Below are 12,816 nucleotides of genomic sequence, written 5' to 3' on the forward strand. Positions count from 1 at the left end.
ACCTGTTAAAGGGAGAGGGCGAGGTTAGTTGTGTGCATTTCACACGACAATAGCATTAGCTTCGGCACGCACCTGATCCCTCCACTCGGGATATGTGTTCAGGAAAAGCTCATAGCTAAGAAGTTTCTGCCGGATACCCCGGACTTGATCAATCTTGTCACGAGACACGATTAGTCGTTTGCCCTCATAGCGCTCCGAAATTGTTTTAATCCAGTGCTCAACGTCGGTAGCCTGGCGGCGTTTATCCCATGAGGTGGGGTCGATTCCAATGGGGAACTTGTTCACGTTGACAAATCGATCTTCTAGCTGAATGCCGTCATTTGTGGCCTCAACGCAGAGAATGCGACTGCACGTCTGGAGGAAGTGACGGCAGTACTCGTCGGTTTGGAATCCCACCAGGTTAGCCCCCAAGATTCCCTCAAGGAGCTCTTTGCGGGGCGCCAAGCAACGGAATACCTCGGACGACGGAAAAGCGATGTGAAGAAAGAATCCGATCTGGGCATCTGGCAGAAGTTTACGGAGCATGGCCGGAACCAGCAGCAAGTGGTAGTCCTGAACCCATATTGAGTCTCCGCGCTTCCAATTTTTCGCGATCTGTTCGGCAAAGGCCTGGTTGGTCTTCACATAATAGATCCAAGAATGGTCTTCATAGGCTTTGCTTTTCGGGTTGTCCGGGATTTGGTAGTGAAATACCGGCCAGAGGATCGTTTTGCAGAAGTGGGTGTAATGGCCGTCAAAATCACCGTCACTAACGTAGACGGTCAACGATCCATATTCATCACGTAACTTTTCCGCGATTGCCGCTTTGGTATACGCAGATAGAGCATCCGTGGGCATTCCCAACGTGCCGACCCAGACCTGGTCTTCCAGCTGTCCGGCATCTGTCGCGGACCGCACCGCATTGCGCAGCCCGCCATTACCTTGTTCAGCTGTCTGGATGGTCCAACGGGCTCCGGAAAAGGACAACTTCCGCGTTGAGTCCCTGCGACGGCTGGGAGAATGGATTGGTTGTATGGAGGAAGCGTGTAGTTCTCTGGCCGGTCTCTCGCGAGGAGGCTCGGGCGCGGGAACGATAGGCTCCTGATGCTTGAGAATCGACGGCGACGGAGGAATTGCCGCCCGTGGTTTGGGTTGATTCAAGGACAGTGTAGAGCCCCACGCAGGTGAATGACCTTCGCTCCCTGCCGTGAGATGCGTTTCGTTTGCCTGAGAGGGGAACGGATACCCGGTCTGCTCCTGTTCCGCCTTGGCGAGAGTGGACGAAAAGATACGTTCATGCTCGGTCGTGGCGCCCGGTGTGAGGCCAACTTTCTGGGGGGTGGTCTGTTGTTCGAACAGGCTTACGCCGGTGGGGGGAGCTGGTGTTGCAGTTTCAACCAAAGGCTTGGGGGAAGGCGAACTTGTGGTGCGGGGCGGGGCGTCTCGCGATTCCTGGAGGTCGAAATTGACAGTGTATGGAAGAAACCTAGAATTCCCCAATAACCGAGTCAGTAAACCTAACCCAAATGACAAGATCTAGTCAAGTCAGAGCCACATACAGCGAGGCAATATAGATCGTCATCGTTGCAAATTCAGGCCAGGACCGGCACCGTGGGGAGATCCAGAAAGATACGGGAAAGGAAGTCCCCAACCAGAATACGAGGCGCGAAGATCGAGGCTGGTGAGTAACAAGCAGAGCGATCAGATTAAATCCTCGTGGTCGAGGCTTCCTCGAAGAGCGAAGGGGCTAAAAATGAGCAAAGAATGAAGACAGAAAACACGCCGAGAGAAATTCAAGTTGAAGTTGGAACAAGACGAACGACGGCCTGAATTATTGGCCTGAACTGTGCTCATCACTACGTCATGTGAATGGCCGGCCCACCGTTCTTCTGTGCTTCACTTCTTCAGCACAGATTGAGGGACACCGTGCGAGTAAGCAAATGCTTGACTGTCATGAAATCTGTAGTAATGTCGAGTTATAGATATTAAAATGACCATATGTATCAATAGTGGCATGTCCTTAGATCCTCCGCGTCATAGAGACCACGACACGTGATGCTATCGGCGGTTTCTTATCGATTGACTGCCTGAGGTGTCTATTCACTATTCAGATAAAGTCCGATTCTCCCCTCCGCCGCCTCGGTCTGCGCACGCTCCTGGTCATGCCCTTACGGATCACCTCTGCCCCCGTTTCCGGTGTCAAAAAGAAAAGGGCGACAACGAGCGCAAAGACTCGTGTCTCCCCTTTTGCCAGTCATGCTCGCCGCAAAGCCACCACGCGGTCACCCCTCGCCTCAAAATCTGACGCATCCCTAGAAGAAGATGATCGAGAACCTCTGCCGGACCTGGGCTTGTCGCGATACGTCCCAGAGACTTCGCCGGTCAACGATGTTGCCCACGCTATTAGTCACATTCGTGACAGCATGTTTGAGGATCTCCCTGCGCGAGCGGGCATGAACAGTACCCGCATCGCCGAAGTGCTTAGCATTCGCCGCTCGCTGCCCCCCTTAGTCTCGGTGGCCCATGTTCATACCCTATTAGATGCACCCACAAAAGTAGAAAAAGAGATCATAGACTTAGTGACCAGCGGCCGCGTGCGTCGCTTGGTCGTCCCCGGAAGAGGGAACGGTGCTGCGGGGCTTGGGGATTGCCTTGTCCTGTCCGAAGACTGGGAGAGGCTTGTGCAAGATTGCCGTGATCTGGAACCATCCATCAAGGGTATGCCTTCCTTAGGGGGAGTACGGTAACCGAACATACTGACCATCTCGCAGAAAAGTTGCTCAGTGTGCTAAATCGGATCGGTAATAAATTCGCGGTGCCCGGCGCAGCCTTCACCGCGCCGGAATACATGGCCTTGATTCACGCTGGATTTCTGGTCTGCTCCTCGTCTCTGGCTCAAGGGTCATCAGGCATGACCTTGCTTCCCAGTCTTCCGTCGATGTCCCCGGCTGGGAACCCAGCTAGCCGAAGTGATAGTATTGCCCACTCGAACGGCACGGAAACTCTCGATCGTTCGCAATTCCATACGGCAACCTTTCTCCTCTCTTTGCCAAATACAGGGCCTTATCTTCGCCTTCTGGAGGCCGGGCGCACGCACTTGCTATCTCTCTTGAAGAAATCAAGCTCCTCTGAAGTGCCCCTCGACGTCCTTCGAGACCGCTGGGATGGTGCGATCGAGACGGAGAAAAGTTTTGATTTGGCCAAAAGAGGACGGGGTGAATTTGCAGGCATATTGCCGGGCAGAACGAAAAAGTGGAAAGCTCTCTATGGGATGAATTTTCGATGGATAGTAGAGGAGGCCATCGGAGCCGGCCTGGTCGAGATTTTCGATACAGGCAGCGTTGGGCCTGGGATACGCTGTCTTTGAAGACGACAGGTTTCTCAGAATGTGCCCATCCTGCGCCCCTTTTTATGTATAACACGAGAAAACGTATACTGCCGACCCTATATATAACTATATATATCTGTAATCTATATTTCTGTCAATCAATCTATCCATCCATTACCTATCAGGGTAGGACAAGCCTGAAAGAGCCGACCCATTAAAAAATTAAGCTATGCAGGTCCGCCAATTGAAGCAGGATTTCGCATACAAATGCCCAAATATCTCAAGTCCCATGAGCAGTACAATAACAATACAAGATAATTCCCAATGTGCGTCCATTTACCCATGACCTTCCCATGACCTTTCTCGGCGAGTTCGAATCCTGCAAACAGGCTTCCAGACTTTCACCTCTCTTCTCTCCCTCATCTTTCTCAAATTAAGCGATTTCAAAATGTTAGCGTAGGCCTGTTTGGTGCAGCGAGGTAGCGGATCCTTGTGGATAGTATGTCAGTGTACGGAGTAACTACCGCGTCTATATATCTTAAACCAACTCTTATACTAGATTGTTTTTATCTGAAAGATGACTAAAAAAAATAAAATATCCCCTGCCTCCTCTTCCTCTCTCATCCCAACTCCATCTTGCCCCTATCCAATTCAATTCCATACCAACTCTCAATCATGCGCCCGTCGCTCCTTCATCGCATCCCGCACCCTTTCTCTATTCTTCCTAGCCATCCATCCCTTGACGACGTTTCGTCGCGCCCTGCCCTTCGCGAGTTCCTCTGCTCCATCCTAGCAGATGCCCATAACTTCCTGGTCTCCATTCCCGACACATTCCACGAGAACCGAGAACAGTGTCCATCACCCCCGGCCTCCGCAGCAGTTCAGCTTTCGAGCCGCACCGTCCAATATTCCCAACCAGACGGCACCTCCAAAAAGGAGATTTGGTACTGTCGAAAAAGCATCCATGCCGATGCGTCGGTCGACGGATCGGCGACATGGGAGGAATTCCAGGACGGGCTCAAATCGAACCATGCGGAGAACGAGATGGCCTACACCCCGAGTGTGACGGCGGTGGACAGACTGCTGGAGTGGCCACCGGAGAGAGAGATTGAGGGTGGCTGGACGGAAGTGGACGTTCAAGGCAAGTCAACTCTGTAGGTAGCAACGCCACATCATATATACACACCGTACTGTACATATTCATGTTGCGTACAGGGGATCTTTTTTTGGGGAGGTCATCGCCAAGACACATATAGACTGACTTTATATCCATGGCGTAGTCAATATGATCACTCACACCTTCCACCCCACCGCCTTGATCTCTCCCCGATCCTTCATCTCCCTCTCGATCTCCGCCCGCCTCCCCGAGCAGACCGCCAGCGGGTTTGTGACCGTTCAGATCCCCCTGACGCATCGTCGGGGCCTCGTCCCCGATGCGCTGCGTGCCAAGATCACCGCCTCGGCGCCTCGTGGGACCATCTTCGCATCGTACGCGAGTGTGGAGCAGGTGGTATCCGCTGCAGACCGGGTCGAGTGGACTATGGCTACCACCTCGGACGCCGGCGGGGCTATCCCCCAATGGGTACAGCGGAGTTGGACGTTGGGCGGAGTTCCCAAAGCTATTGTGGCGGACGTGGGGCTGTTCATCGCCTGGACGGCTCGGCGGAGAACAGCAGCTGGACGCTCCGTGACCCCGTAGAAAAGATGTGACGGGTCCGACGAGGGTGCCTGAACAGATTGCTCGTTCACATTGGGTCTACGTGATCTTGAACAATGGATTCCTCTATGGACTAGTTTAGAGAGGCATTGATTCCTTACGGAAGAACTTCGCTTCTGTGGAAACACAGTTGAAGAACAGGAAATTCTCATGGCATCTGACGTTCCTTAAGTATTAACAGCCAAAAGAAAGGGAATTGGATTACAGCAATGCTCTTATCCTGTACTCCCAGCTCTCCTAACTATCGAAAACAATTCAAGACAAAGAGTTGGAAAGACAAAAGGACAATGATGCTGAATCCGTACAATGACCCATGCCGGCAATGTTTAGACAAAAGACTAATCATAACAGTAGAACCGATTTTCGAAGAGAGATAGTGATTCCGTGGCCTGTACCAGGTGGCGAATTTTGCATCGCTATATTCACGTATGTATCAGAGGGTAGAGATAACCGATAAGATCGGCCAGGGGAGAGAAGCAAAGATCCGGGAAACGGCAGAGTTTACAAAGACATAAACATGAGATAGAAATTGGCGCCTAAACAACAACAACAACAACAACAATCGAAAGAGAAGAAATACCCTTGGAGTCGCGGCGAGGGCTTAATAGGAGGTCGCAATCATTAACGGCATAAGGCTTTGATAGAAAGAGTAGTAGAAACACAGAGAGACGGATCATGGTATAAAATCACTAATCGACACCAGATGATAGAGGATACGGGTATTATGGAAGGGTGTAGTCATTCATCGTTGTCCGGCTCCGATGGTGCCCGCTTCGTACTGGGGTTGGGCGACGCTGGCACCGGAAGCGGTTAACGTGTTGACGTTCGAGGATGCAATCTGCGCCCTCAAAGCGGCTACCTCGGTTTTGAGACTGGCCAATTCTTCGTGGACAGAACGAATGTACGCCCAAAGTGAATCTTCTCGATCTCGGCCCTGCTCATTATAGCTCGAGTCGTGAGCCCCCGGATGATGACTGCCGTTGCTGGTTACCAACTCTTGGCCTGGCTTCGATGCCAGCGGCCCACTGTGATTACTAGAATGACTGTGCGATGAGTGATGTTTGGCACTTGGTGGCGGGACGGATCCTTGGGCGTGAAGCGGAAAGCGGGTCTCTGAACTCATGCCGGGCGGAGGGGGTAGTTGAGGTGCTCCGGGCTGCGGCGGGGGAAGGCCTAATCCGGAAGCATGGTTGGTGGATGTCTGAGATGGCCCTGCCCTTGAGTACGGTTGCTGCGGGAATGACGAAGTCAGGCCAGGAGAATGAGAGCGGTGGAGCTGGATTCCATCAGGACCCGGTCCCATTTGGTGAGAAGGCAAGGCGTTGGGCGAAAGCGGCTTCGGGCTTTCAGTGATGTTTGTCGACTGAAATACCGACGCCCCAGAGGACTGGCCTGGAGGAGGAAACGTCAGATTTCCCGATTGAGAGATGGGCGACGTTGATGCGCTAGAGCCACCGTGACTGGTGGGAGGCGGGAATAAGCCCCCAGGAGAGGGTCGGCCTGCGGCGATCGGGGGATATGTGCTCGGCTGTCGGGATTGATAGCTCGTCGCGGTGTTGGAGCGAGCTATTGACTCGGTAGGCACGTCGTGCTTCTTGATGCTGGGCATGCTAACCCGCCGTTCATCTTCCTCATCCATGCGCTCTGGCTCTGCATATACGAGACCGTCCATCGTATCCTCAGCACCACCGTGGCCGGTTGCATCGCCAAAATCGTCTTCAGGAGCGTAGCTGCCCATGCTCGCCCGGCGTCCGGCGCAGCCCCCTTGGCCCTTGTTGTGACGGGCCAGAGCGTCGCCCCGAGCAAATCGACGCCCACATTTCGGACAAAGATGCGGCCGTTCGCCAGTATGGAGCTTCGTGTGCCGTTTCAGATCATGAAGTCTGCGGAATCGTGACTGGCATGTCTGGCAGACGTACGGTTTCTCCTGGCTATGAGTGAGAAGGTGGCTTTTGAGGTTGTGGTGTCTTGTAAATTCGGTTGCACAGTAAGGGCAACGATGCTTTTTTGTTGACGGCGAGCGCTGACCACCTTTGTGGAACCCGGAACCAGGCAAACTAAGACCGCGGCGGGGATCACCGAGGGCTGTCGTGGGCATGGGGTAGGAAAAGGCCTTGTTACTTGTATCTTGTGACAATTCCACTTCATCGCGATGGCCTGAACGTTCCCCATCGTGGGAAACGGAGTCGTCTATTGGACCGGGGCTGGCAACAGTAGCCGTGTTCATGAGTGACGCGTTATTCTCGGAAGTCCCGAATGCATCAGGAGCATTGTTCGGGGACGTATGCGAATCGACCTGCATTTGATCGGAGGTTATTGGCATGGGATCGTTTCCCGGCGTGCCCTGCTGTTTTTCGCTGGCGCCTAAAGCCTCCCTTGCCACTTGCGAGCTATTTCGCTCCGATTCCTTTTCATGCTCTAATATCCGATCCATTGGACTGGCCGCTGACGGAACTGCTGTCATCGGCGGTAACGAGTCTCTAGATCGAGAGACGTTCAGTCCAGCGCTTGCGATGGAGGACAGGTTCGAATCGGGTTTGGATTGTTTCAGAAAAGCGATGGAATCGGGGGGACTGGGAATGGCCGCTGTGGACGACCCTGGTAAAGGGTTGGAGATGGCGACAGGTTCGTTGTTCGATTGCATCAATGCAGCCATGGATAACGGAGGTTTCACGCCAGCCAAAAGTGGTTGACGAAAGAACGAAGAAGCTATTTCGGTGGAGCCCATGTCAGTAATTCGCGGTTCAGCGGGAGCGGTTACAGAGTGAAAGCCATCAAAGGGAACTGGAGAATACCCAGAAAGTAGAGAACTAGAAGAGAGACGGGGGGTTTTGACAGAAAGGATCCAAAGAGGATGCGAGGAAGGAAGCAGAACGATGGGAAGCAGAGTTGGATGGATGGCGCTCACCTGGAGTGTGGCGCAAGCTGACGGAAAGGTTCAGCTTTCGCGACGCCTTGTCAGACGATCGGGTCCCACTGGTATACAAGGCCGGGGCTTTGCAGGAATACAAAAATAGCAGTAGCGTGTGCAGGATGAATAAAACCAATTAAAGAACAAAACGTTTGACACTGCTATCAGCCAAAGATCGATCGGTTTGAATTGGGGGTCAACCCATCTGGGGAATCCGTGGCGGAAGTGCGGCAGAATCGAAGTTGCTCAGTTAGGCTGCAGGAGAAGCCGAGACTAAGAATTGCTGCAAAAGGGGTGGGTGAAAAGAGGCTATGCAACACCAACCCGTCTGACAAATAGTAGTCAACGGATAATCGTCTAGGTAAGGCGAAACACCCGGGACAGAGGCCAGGTAAGGGGGGAGGAATCTTAGAATTGTCGGGAGGGAAGAGATCGGAAGGAGAGATGGGTACAGATGCGACCAAGCCTCATTCACGAGGCTGACCGAAACAAAAAAAAAAAAATACCAATAAGAATCTAACTAAGGTGTGGGGGAGACGGGGATCGAAGGCAGAAGGAGAACCAAATAAGAAGGGGGAATAGGAGGAGCCAAGTCAAAGTACCCAAAATAAAAATAAGATAAAAGACCGGAAAAGGAAAGGAGGGAGAGAAGGGCAGTATTGAAATCCAGATGTAAGAGAATGGCAAACAGGCATGGATGGATGGATCCAGGAGATGATGATGCAGTGGCCAAGTTAGTAGTCAGTAGTAACGAGCGTAGGTTATGTTTGGGAGGGGACGGCGGAGGCGGAGATGAACCACACAGAAGCAGAGGAGGGAGGGGTGGGAACTGGTCACTCCGTACTACGGTAGAATCAATTCAGCCGGACGAGAGGGGGAGGGGAGAGAAAGCGCAGGAGACACTGACAGACCCTGACAGTAGCTGTACCGAGCGAGTATGGAGCAAGTAAGGACGGGTCCTGCAGAGAAGGGAAAGAAAGAAAGAAAGAGAGAAGATGGGAGTCTTCACTGTTGGAGAAGCAGAAGGACGGGATGAATCTTGACACGAGGTGGCTGGAGCGCGTTGGGCCATTACCGGCCGTGACCAACTTTCAAGAGGCTCTGCCCGGCCACGGGGCGCGTTGGCACTCGGACCATCTCTCGGACCGACCGTACTGTGGTAACAGTACCGTAAGGACGCTTTCGCCTTAAGCGGTAACGCTAACCTAGGCTGGTTAGACGGATGCTTTTTTAAGTCTACGGGAGGCGCAGCACTCAGCAGGAGGTTCTCTGACTGTGTAGAAGACTAGAAGACATGACACCGGACGGATCCTGAGGCGGTGCTTGCCCGTTGCCATCGTGAAACGGAAGGATAATTGGTGGCTGGACCAACTCGTAGCCCGCGCACACAATCTAGAATCGGTGGGGATGGGGTGGCTGTACACCGTACACCCCCCCCGAGGTATATCAATAGTAAAACAATCATCTCATGGTCATGTCAATGTCAATCTTGAATCCTTGGTTTTTTGGTCGTACAGAGTATGGTGAACACATTGGTAATGACAATTCAATCGGACCAAGACAATAAGGTAATCTATTCACAGCCGTGACTCAGCATACCCACACCGATCAAACGATCCATGGCATTGAATTGGCTTAAGAACTTCAAGACATTGAAGATATTGAAGAAAGAGAATGATGAGAGAGAGAAAGGGAGAGAAGACGAGTCGGTCTTTGTCTCTTTGCCTGTGTTCCCTTGCTATGTTCCCTACACCGTACTTTGATTGCCGCCGCCCTTCCGGAAAGGGCAAAGAATGAGGCATTTTGAACCTGGTGAGGAGAGTGCATTAGTCATCCCCGTGATTGGTGTGATCAAACAGTGATCACTTTTGCAGGCGCTTAAGCAACCCTCTCGAAGGATCCACTCTCTGCTCTCTCCTCATACCTCACCCCTCAAGTCCTCACCGTCCGTATCTGTACCATCCCGTTGGTCAGGGACCATCTCTTTCTTTATAAAACTTGTTCTCTAGCCTGGATGTAAAGAGTCTGACCTCATATAGATAGTCTACCTTGTCAAGGGGTCATCAGTTGAATTGAATCGAATTATCCAGCGTCCGGCCAGTCTATCTCTCCCCTCCTCTTCTCTTCTCTCGCGCTCTCAAGCCCAGCGGCTCCGTAGCCCGTCTGGTTGGCTGTTCTGCGAGACGATCAACATTGGCGCCGGGAAGAGGGAGCCAAATCACCTGCTTATTCGCTCCGGTGGTGATCAGACCTGCATTGGACGAAGCTAGATGGTGATGTTGATGCTGATGGACACCCTCTCCCCCGCTGTGATAAGCCAGGATGATTGCGCTAGTGACGCACCTTCACATCCAGTCATCGTGCCTTTTGACCCCGTCTCTTCCTATCATCACCTGGATGGCGCATCCGTAGATTCACCTACACTCGCCTTCCGCCAATCAAAGTTCTTGCCGTCATTGCTCTGCAGGTTTCCCGGCGCTTACCTCTGCCCTTCACACGGTCGTTGCATGTTTCCCCCGCTGAATGGACCTCATAGATATCCAGGGTGCTCACTTCGTTCAAAAATGGCCTGGTCCGATCGTAGTCTCTCTGTTCTTTTCTTTCTCCTTCCCGCCGACTTTCATCTGTCCGTACCTTGAGTCTTTCTACCGTGCCGGTTTGCACCTTGGCTTGAGCAGCGCAGGATTCGCAGGGTGTTTCCACGAGATAGTCAACAAAGAACAGAATCGGATTGTTGGTGAGTGGCCCTTTTCTAGTCTAAGCGCCTTCGTCCGCAGCACACAAACGCAGACCCGTTTGGTCTAGCTGACAACGGGACCCAAAGGTAACGCATGGAGTTCGATTGAGACAAGAGCACACCGTGCATTTGATCAACAACCACATATTACTGTCAAAGAGTCCGTCGCCTGTAATCCGGTGGCAGGATAGGATCGTTGAGAGCTGGCTCTCTAAGTTCCTAATACATCTCGCACAACGCAAGCCCGCTCCATAACCGTGATTCTGGATACGCCTATCCGATGTCGATATCCGGTGATAGCCAAAGGAGTTCTACCCGCAACTACGAACCGGTTACCCCCCTAGACATCGTTCGAGGCCCCAATCATAGACAAATGGCGCCAGCACTGCAACCCACCGTCGAGGACCGAAATTCGTCGGACACTTCGTCCTCATCTATCAGGAGTCCGCGGACAGCTCGTTTTGCGGAGGCAACGGCGGTCTATTCCCCGACTGGCCCTGCTGACGCGCGCAATTCCCCGTTTGCAGATCCTTCCAACCAACCCCAGGTTCATCCAGATGTGTCTGATGTAGGGTTTGGATATGTCGCGGCAAGCGATCCTGCACAACATGCGTCGCACCAGGTCCCGCCTACCTCGCCCCTTAAGAGTGCTTTGAAGGTTCCAGGCACGCCCGGACGCACGCTCAATCCGCTCAGTCCAACATTCCGCGAAGAATTCTACGTCGAGAAACAAGAGAGATCAGCGGACAAGGAGAATGCTAGAGACCTGGTGAGTGTGTATGTTATGGCCATGGCCCGGGTAAAAACTGACGCATATGATTTCATACGTATAGCGCATTAAACTCCGGGTGCGAATTGCGAAGATCTTCCTTCGCTTTGTGAATTTTTCGTGCAGTCTTATCGTTCTCACAATCCTGGGGACGACTTTGACCATCTTCCACGCAACAAAATCGTTGCCATCCCGTAGTGGCTTCCCTGCGTGGGCCAACGGCACGAATCCGTGGACACAGTACCTACTCTTGTCGGTGGCCTGTGTATCGCTGTTCGCTTGTCTGGTTGTGTTCTGGGGATATTGGAAGGGCGGCCATAAGCGTGCAGAAAAAGTCGCCGTGTACTACTCAATCTTTTCGGTCTGCTTCTTCACATTCAGTCTGATCATGTGGGTCGTTGCAGCTGCGCTCTACCAGAACGATAAAGCCACCGGCAACGGCCAGGACTTGTGGGGTTGGTCCTGCAAGAAGAATACTCGGGAGGAATTGTTCCACAATGACATTGATTACGCCCTTCTCTGCCGTCTTCAGGTGCGTTAGGCAGCCGATGCTGCGGTTTCTCAACAGTGATTCACCGCTTTACTAACCTTGAAGACAGGACTGGGGACTAGTGTGCGCTATCATCGAGATAGTTCTCGAAGTTATGATTATCCTGATCTACGCAGTCGTGTTCTATCGGTTCTGGACCAAAAGGCGGCTCGCAAAGTCTATGGACCGCCGCGACAAAGCTCGATCTGACTTGTACCTGGCTCAGCTTCGTCTCCAGTCGGCACCAAACACCCCTGGGTTTCCCCATGCCGCCAAAACCCCCATTGTGACGACGTCTATTCCTCAAGACCCCTATTCTGCAGCGGAAAATGGAGAATCGTGCTCGACCCAATTTGCTACTCCTCGATCGCCAACCATGCCGCAACCTACATTCCAACTGCAGCCGCCTCCGATTCGCGTGCAGCACGCAACCCCCAAATCTGCACAGGAGGAGTTCCCTGCACCTCCTCCTCCTGCGGCCACGTCAATCCAGGGCTCTTCTCAGCATATGGGTGCTGCTCCCGGTGAGCGGACTTACGAAGCCGTCCCAATCCCAGGCGCCTATGCGAGCCCAATGAGCCCCGGTTTTCCCCAAGGAACGCACCACCAATAAGGGACTCATGATTGGTTGGTGAGCATGTTCGGGATTGAGCTGTCAATCGCGAATATTTGATACCTAAGCATGCAAATATACATATGATTTTTCGAACATAATAGTTGGCGTCAGCTCGGAAGTTGTGGATCTTTGGCCCATTATGCAACCCAGACAGAGAGCCTTGTACACAGGTCCGAATCATTCTTGTCGACAATTTGGCGTGAACGAGATTTTTTTTTGGCTTTCGTTTT

General features: G+C 52.6%; 6 protein-coding genes across 6 annotated transcripts; 4 read left to right on the forward strand and 2 right to left on the reverse strand.

Moving 5' to 3' along the window:
* Positions 1-39: 39 nt before the first annotated feature.
* LDX57_010200 (uncharacterized protein) lies at positions 40-1,561 on the reverse strand (the record flags this gene model as incomplete). The annotated part of the gene is made up of 2 exons (XM_046091950.1): positions 40-1,465; positions 1,539-1,561. 2 exons carry the CDS (start codon positions 1,559-1,561, stop codon positions 40-42), a joined length of 1,449 nt encoding a protein of 482 aa, XP_045947927.1.
* Positions 1,562-1,976: 415 nt separating this feature from the next.
* Positions 1,977-3,490, forward strand: LDX57_010201 (Stk19 family serine/threonine-protein kinase). The gene is made up of 2 exons (XM_046091951.1): positions 1,977-2,697; positions 2,751-3,490. Exons 1-2 carry the CDS (start codon positions 2,142-2,144, stop codon positions 3,344-3,346), a joined length of 1,152 nt encoding a protein of 383 aa, XP_045947928.1. The 5' UTR covers positions 1,977-2,141; the 3' UTR covers positions 3,347-3,490.
* Positions 3,491-3,982: 492 nt separating this feature from the next.
* LDX57_010202 (uncharacterized protein) lies at positions 3,983-4,465 on the forward strand (the record flags this gene model as incomplete). The annotated part of the gene is made up of 1 exon (XM_046091952.1): positions 3,983-4,465. The coding sequence occupies one exon, from the start codon at positions 3,983-3,985 to the stop codon at positions 4,463-4,465; it is 483 nt and encodes a 160-aa protein (XP_045947929.1).
* A 127-nt stretch (positions 4,466-4,592) lies between these two features.
* LDX57_010203 (uncharacterized protein) lies at positions 4,593-5,006 on the forward strand (the record flags this gene model as incomplete). Its single annotated transcript, XM_046091953.1, has 1 exon — positions 4,593-5,006. The coding sequence occupies one exon, from the start codon at positions 4,593-4,595 to the stop codon at positions 5,004-5,006; it is 414 nt and encodes a 137-aa protein (XP_045947930.1).
* Positions 5,007-5,766: 760 nt separating this feature from the next.
* Positions 5,767-7,680, reverse strand: LDX57_010204 (C2H2 zinc finger protein; the record flags this gene model as incomplete). The annotated part of the gene is made up of 1 exon (XM_046091954.1): positions 5,767-7,680. One exon carries the CDS (start codon positions 7,678-7,680, stop codon positions 5,767-5,769), a length of 1,914 nt encoding a protein of 637 aa, XP_045947931.1.
* A 3,272-nt stretch (positions 7,681-10,952) lies between these two features.
* Positions 10,953-12,583, forward strand: LDX57_010205 (uncharacterized protein; the record flags this gene model as incomplete). The annotated part of the gene is made up of 3 exons (XM_046091955.1): positions 10,953-11,441; positions 11,506-11,973; positions 12,041-12,583. 3 exons carry the CDS (start codon positions 10,953-10,955, stop codon positions 12,581-12,583), a joined length of 1,500 nt encoding a protein of 499 aa, XP_045947932.1.
* Positions 12,584-12,816: the final 233 nt, after the last annotated feature.

Source organism: Aspergillus melleus (genome assembly GCF_016097325.1).
Source record: "Aspergillus melleus strain CBS 546.65 chromosome Unknown contig6, whole genome shotgun sequence".
Classification (NCBI taxonomy): Eukaryota; Fungi; Ascomycota; class Eurotiomycetes; order Eurotiales; family Aspergillaceae; genus Aspergillus; species Aspergillus melleus.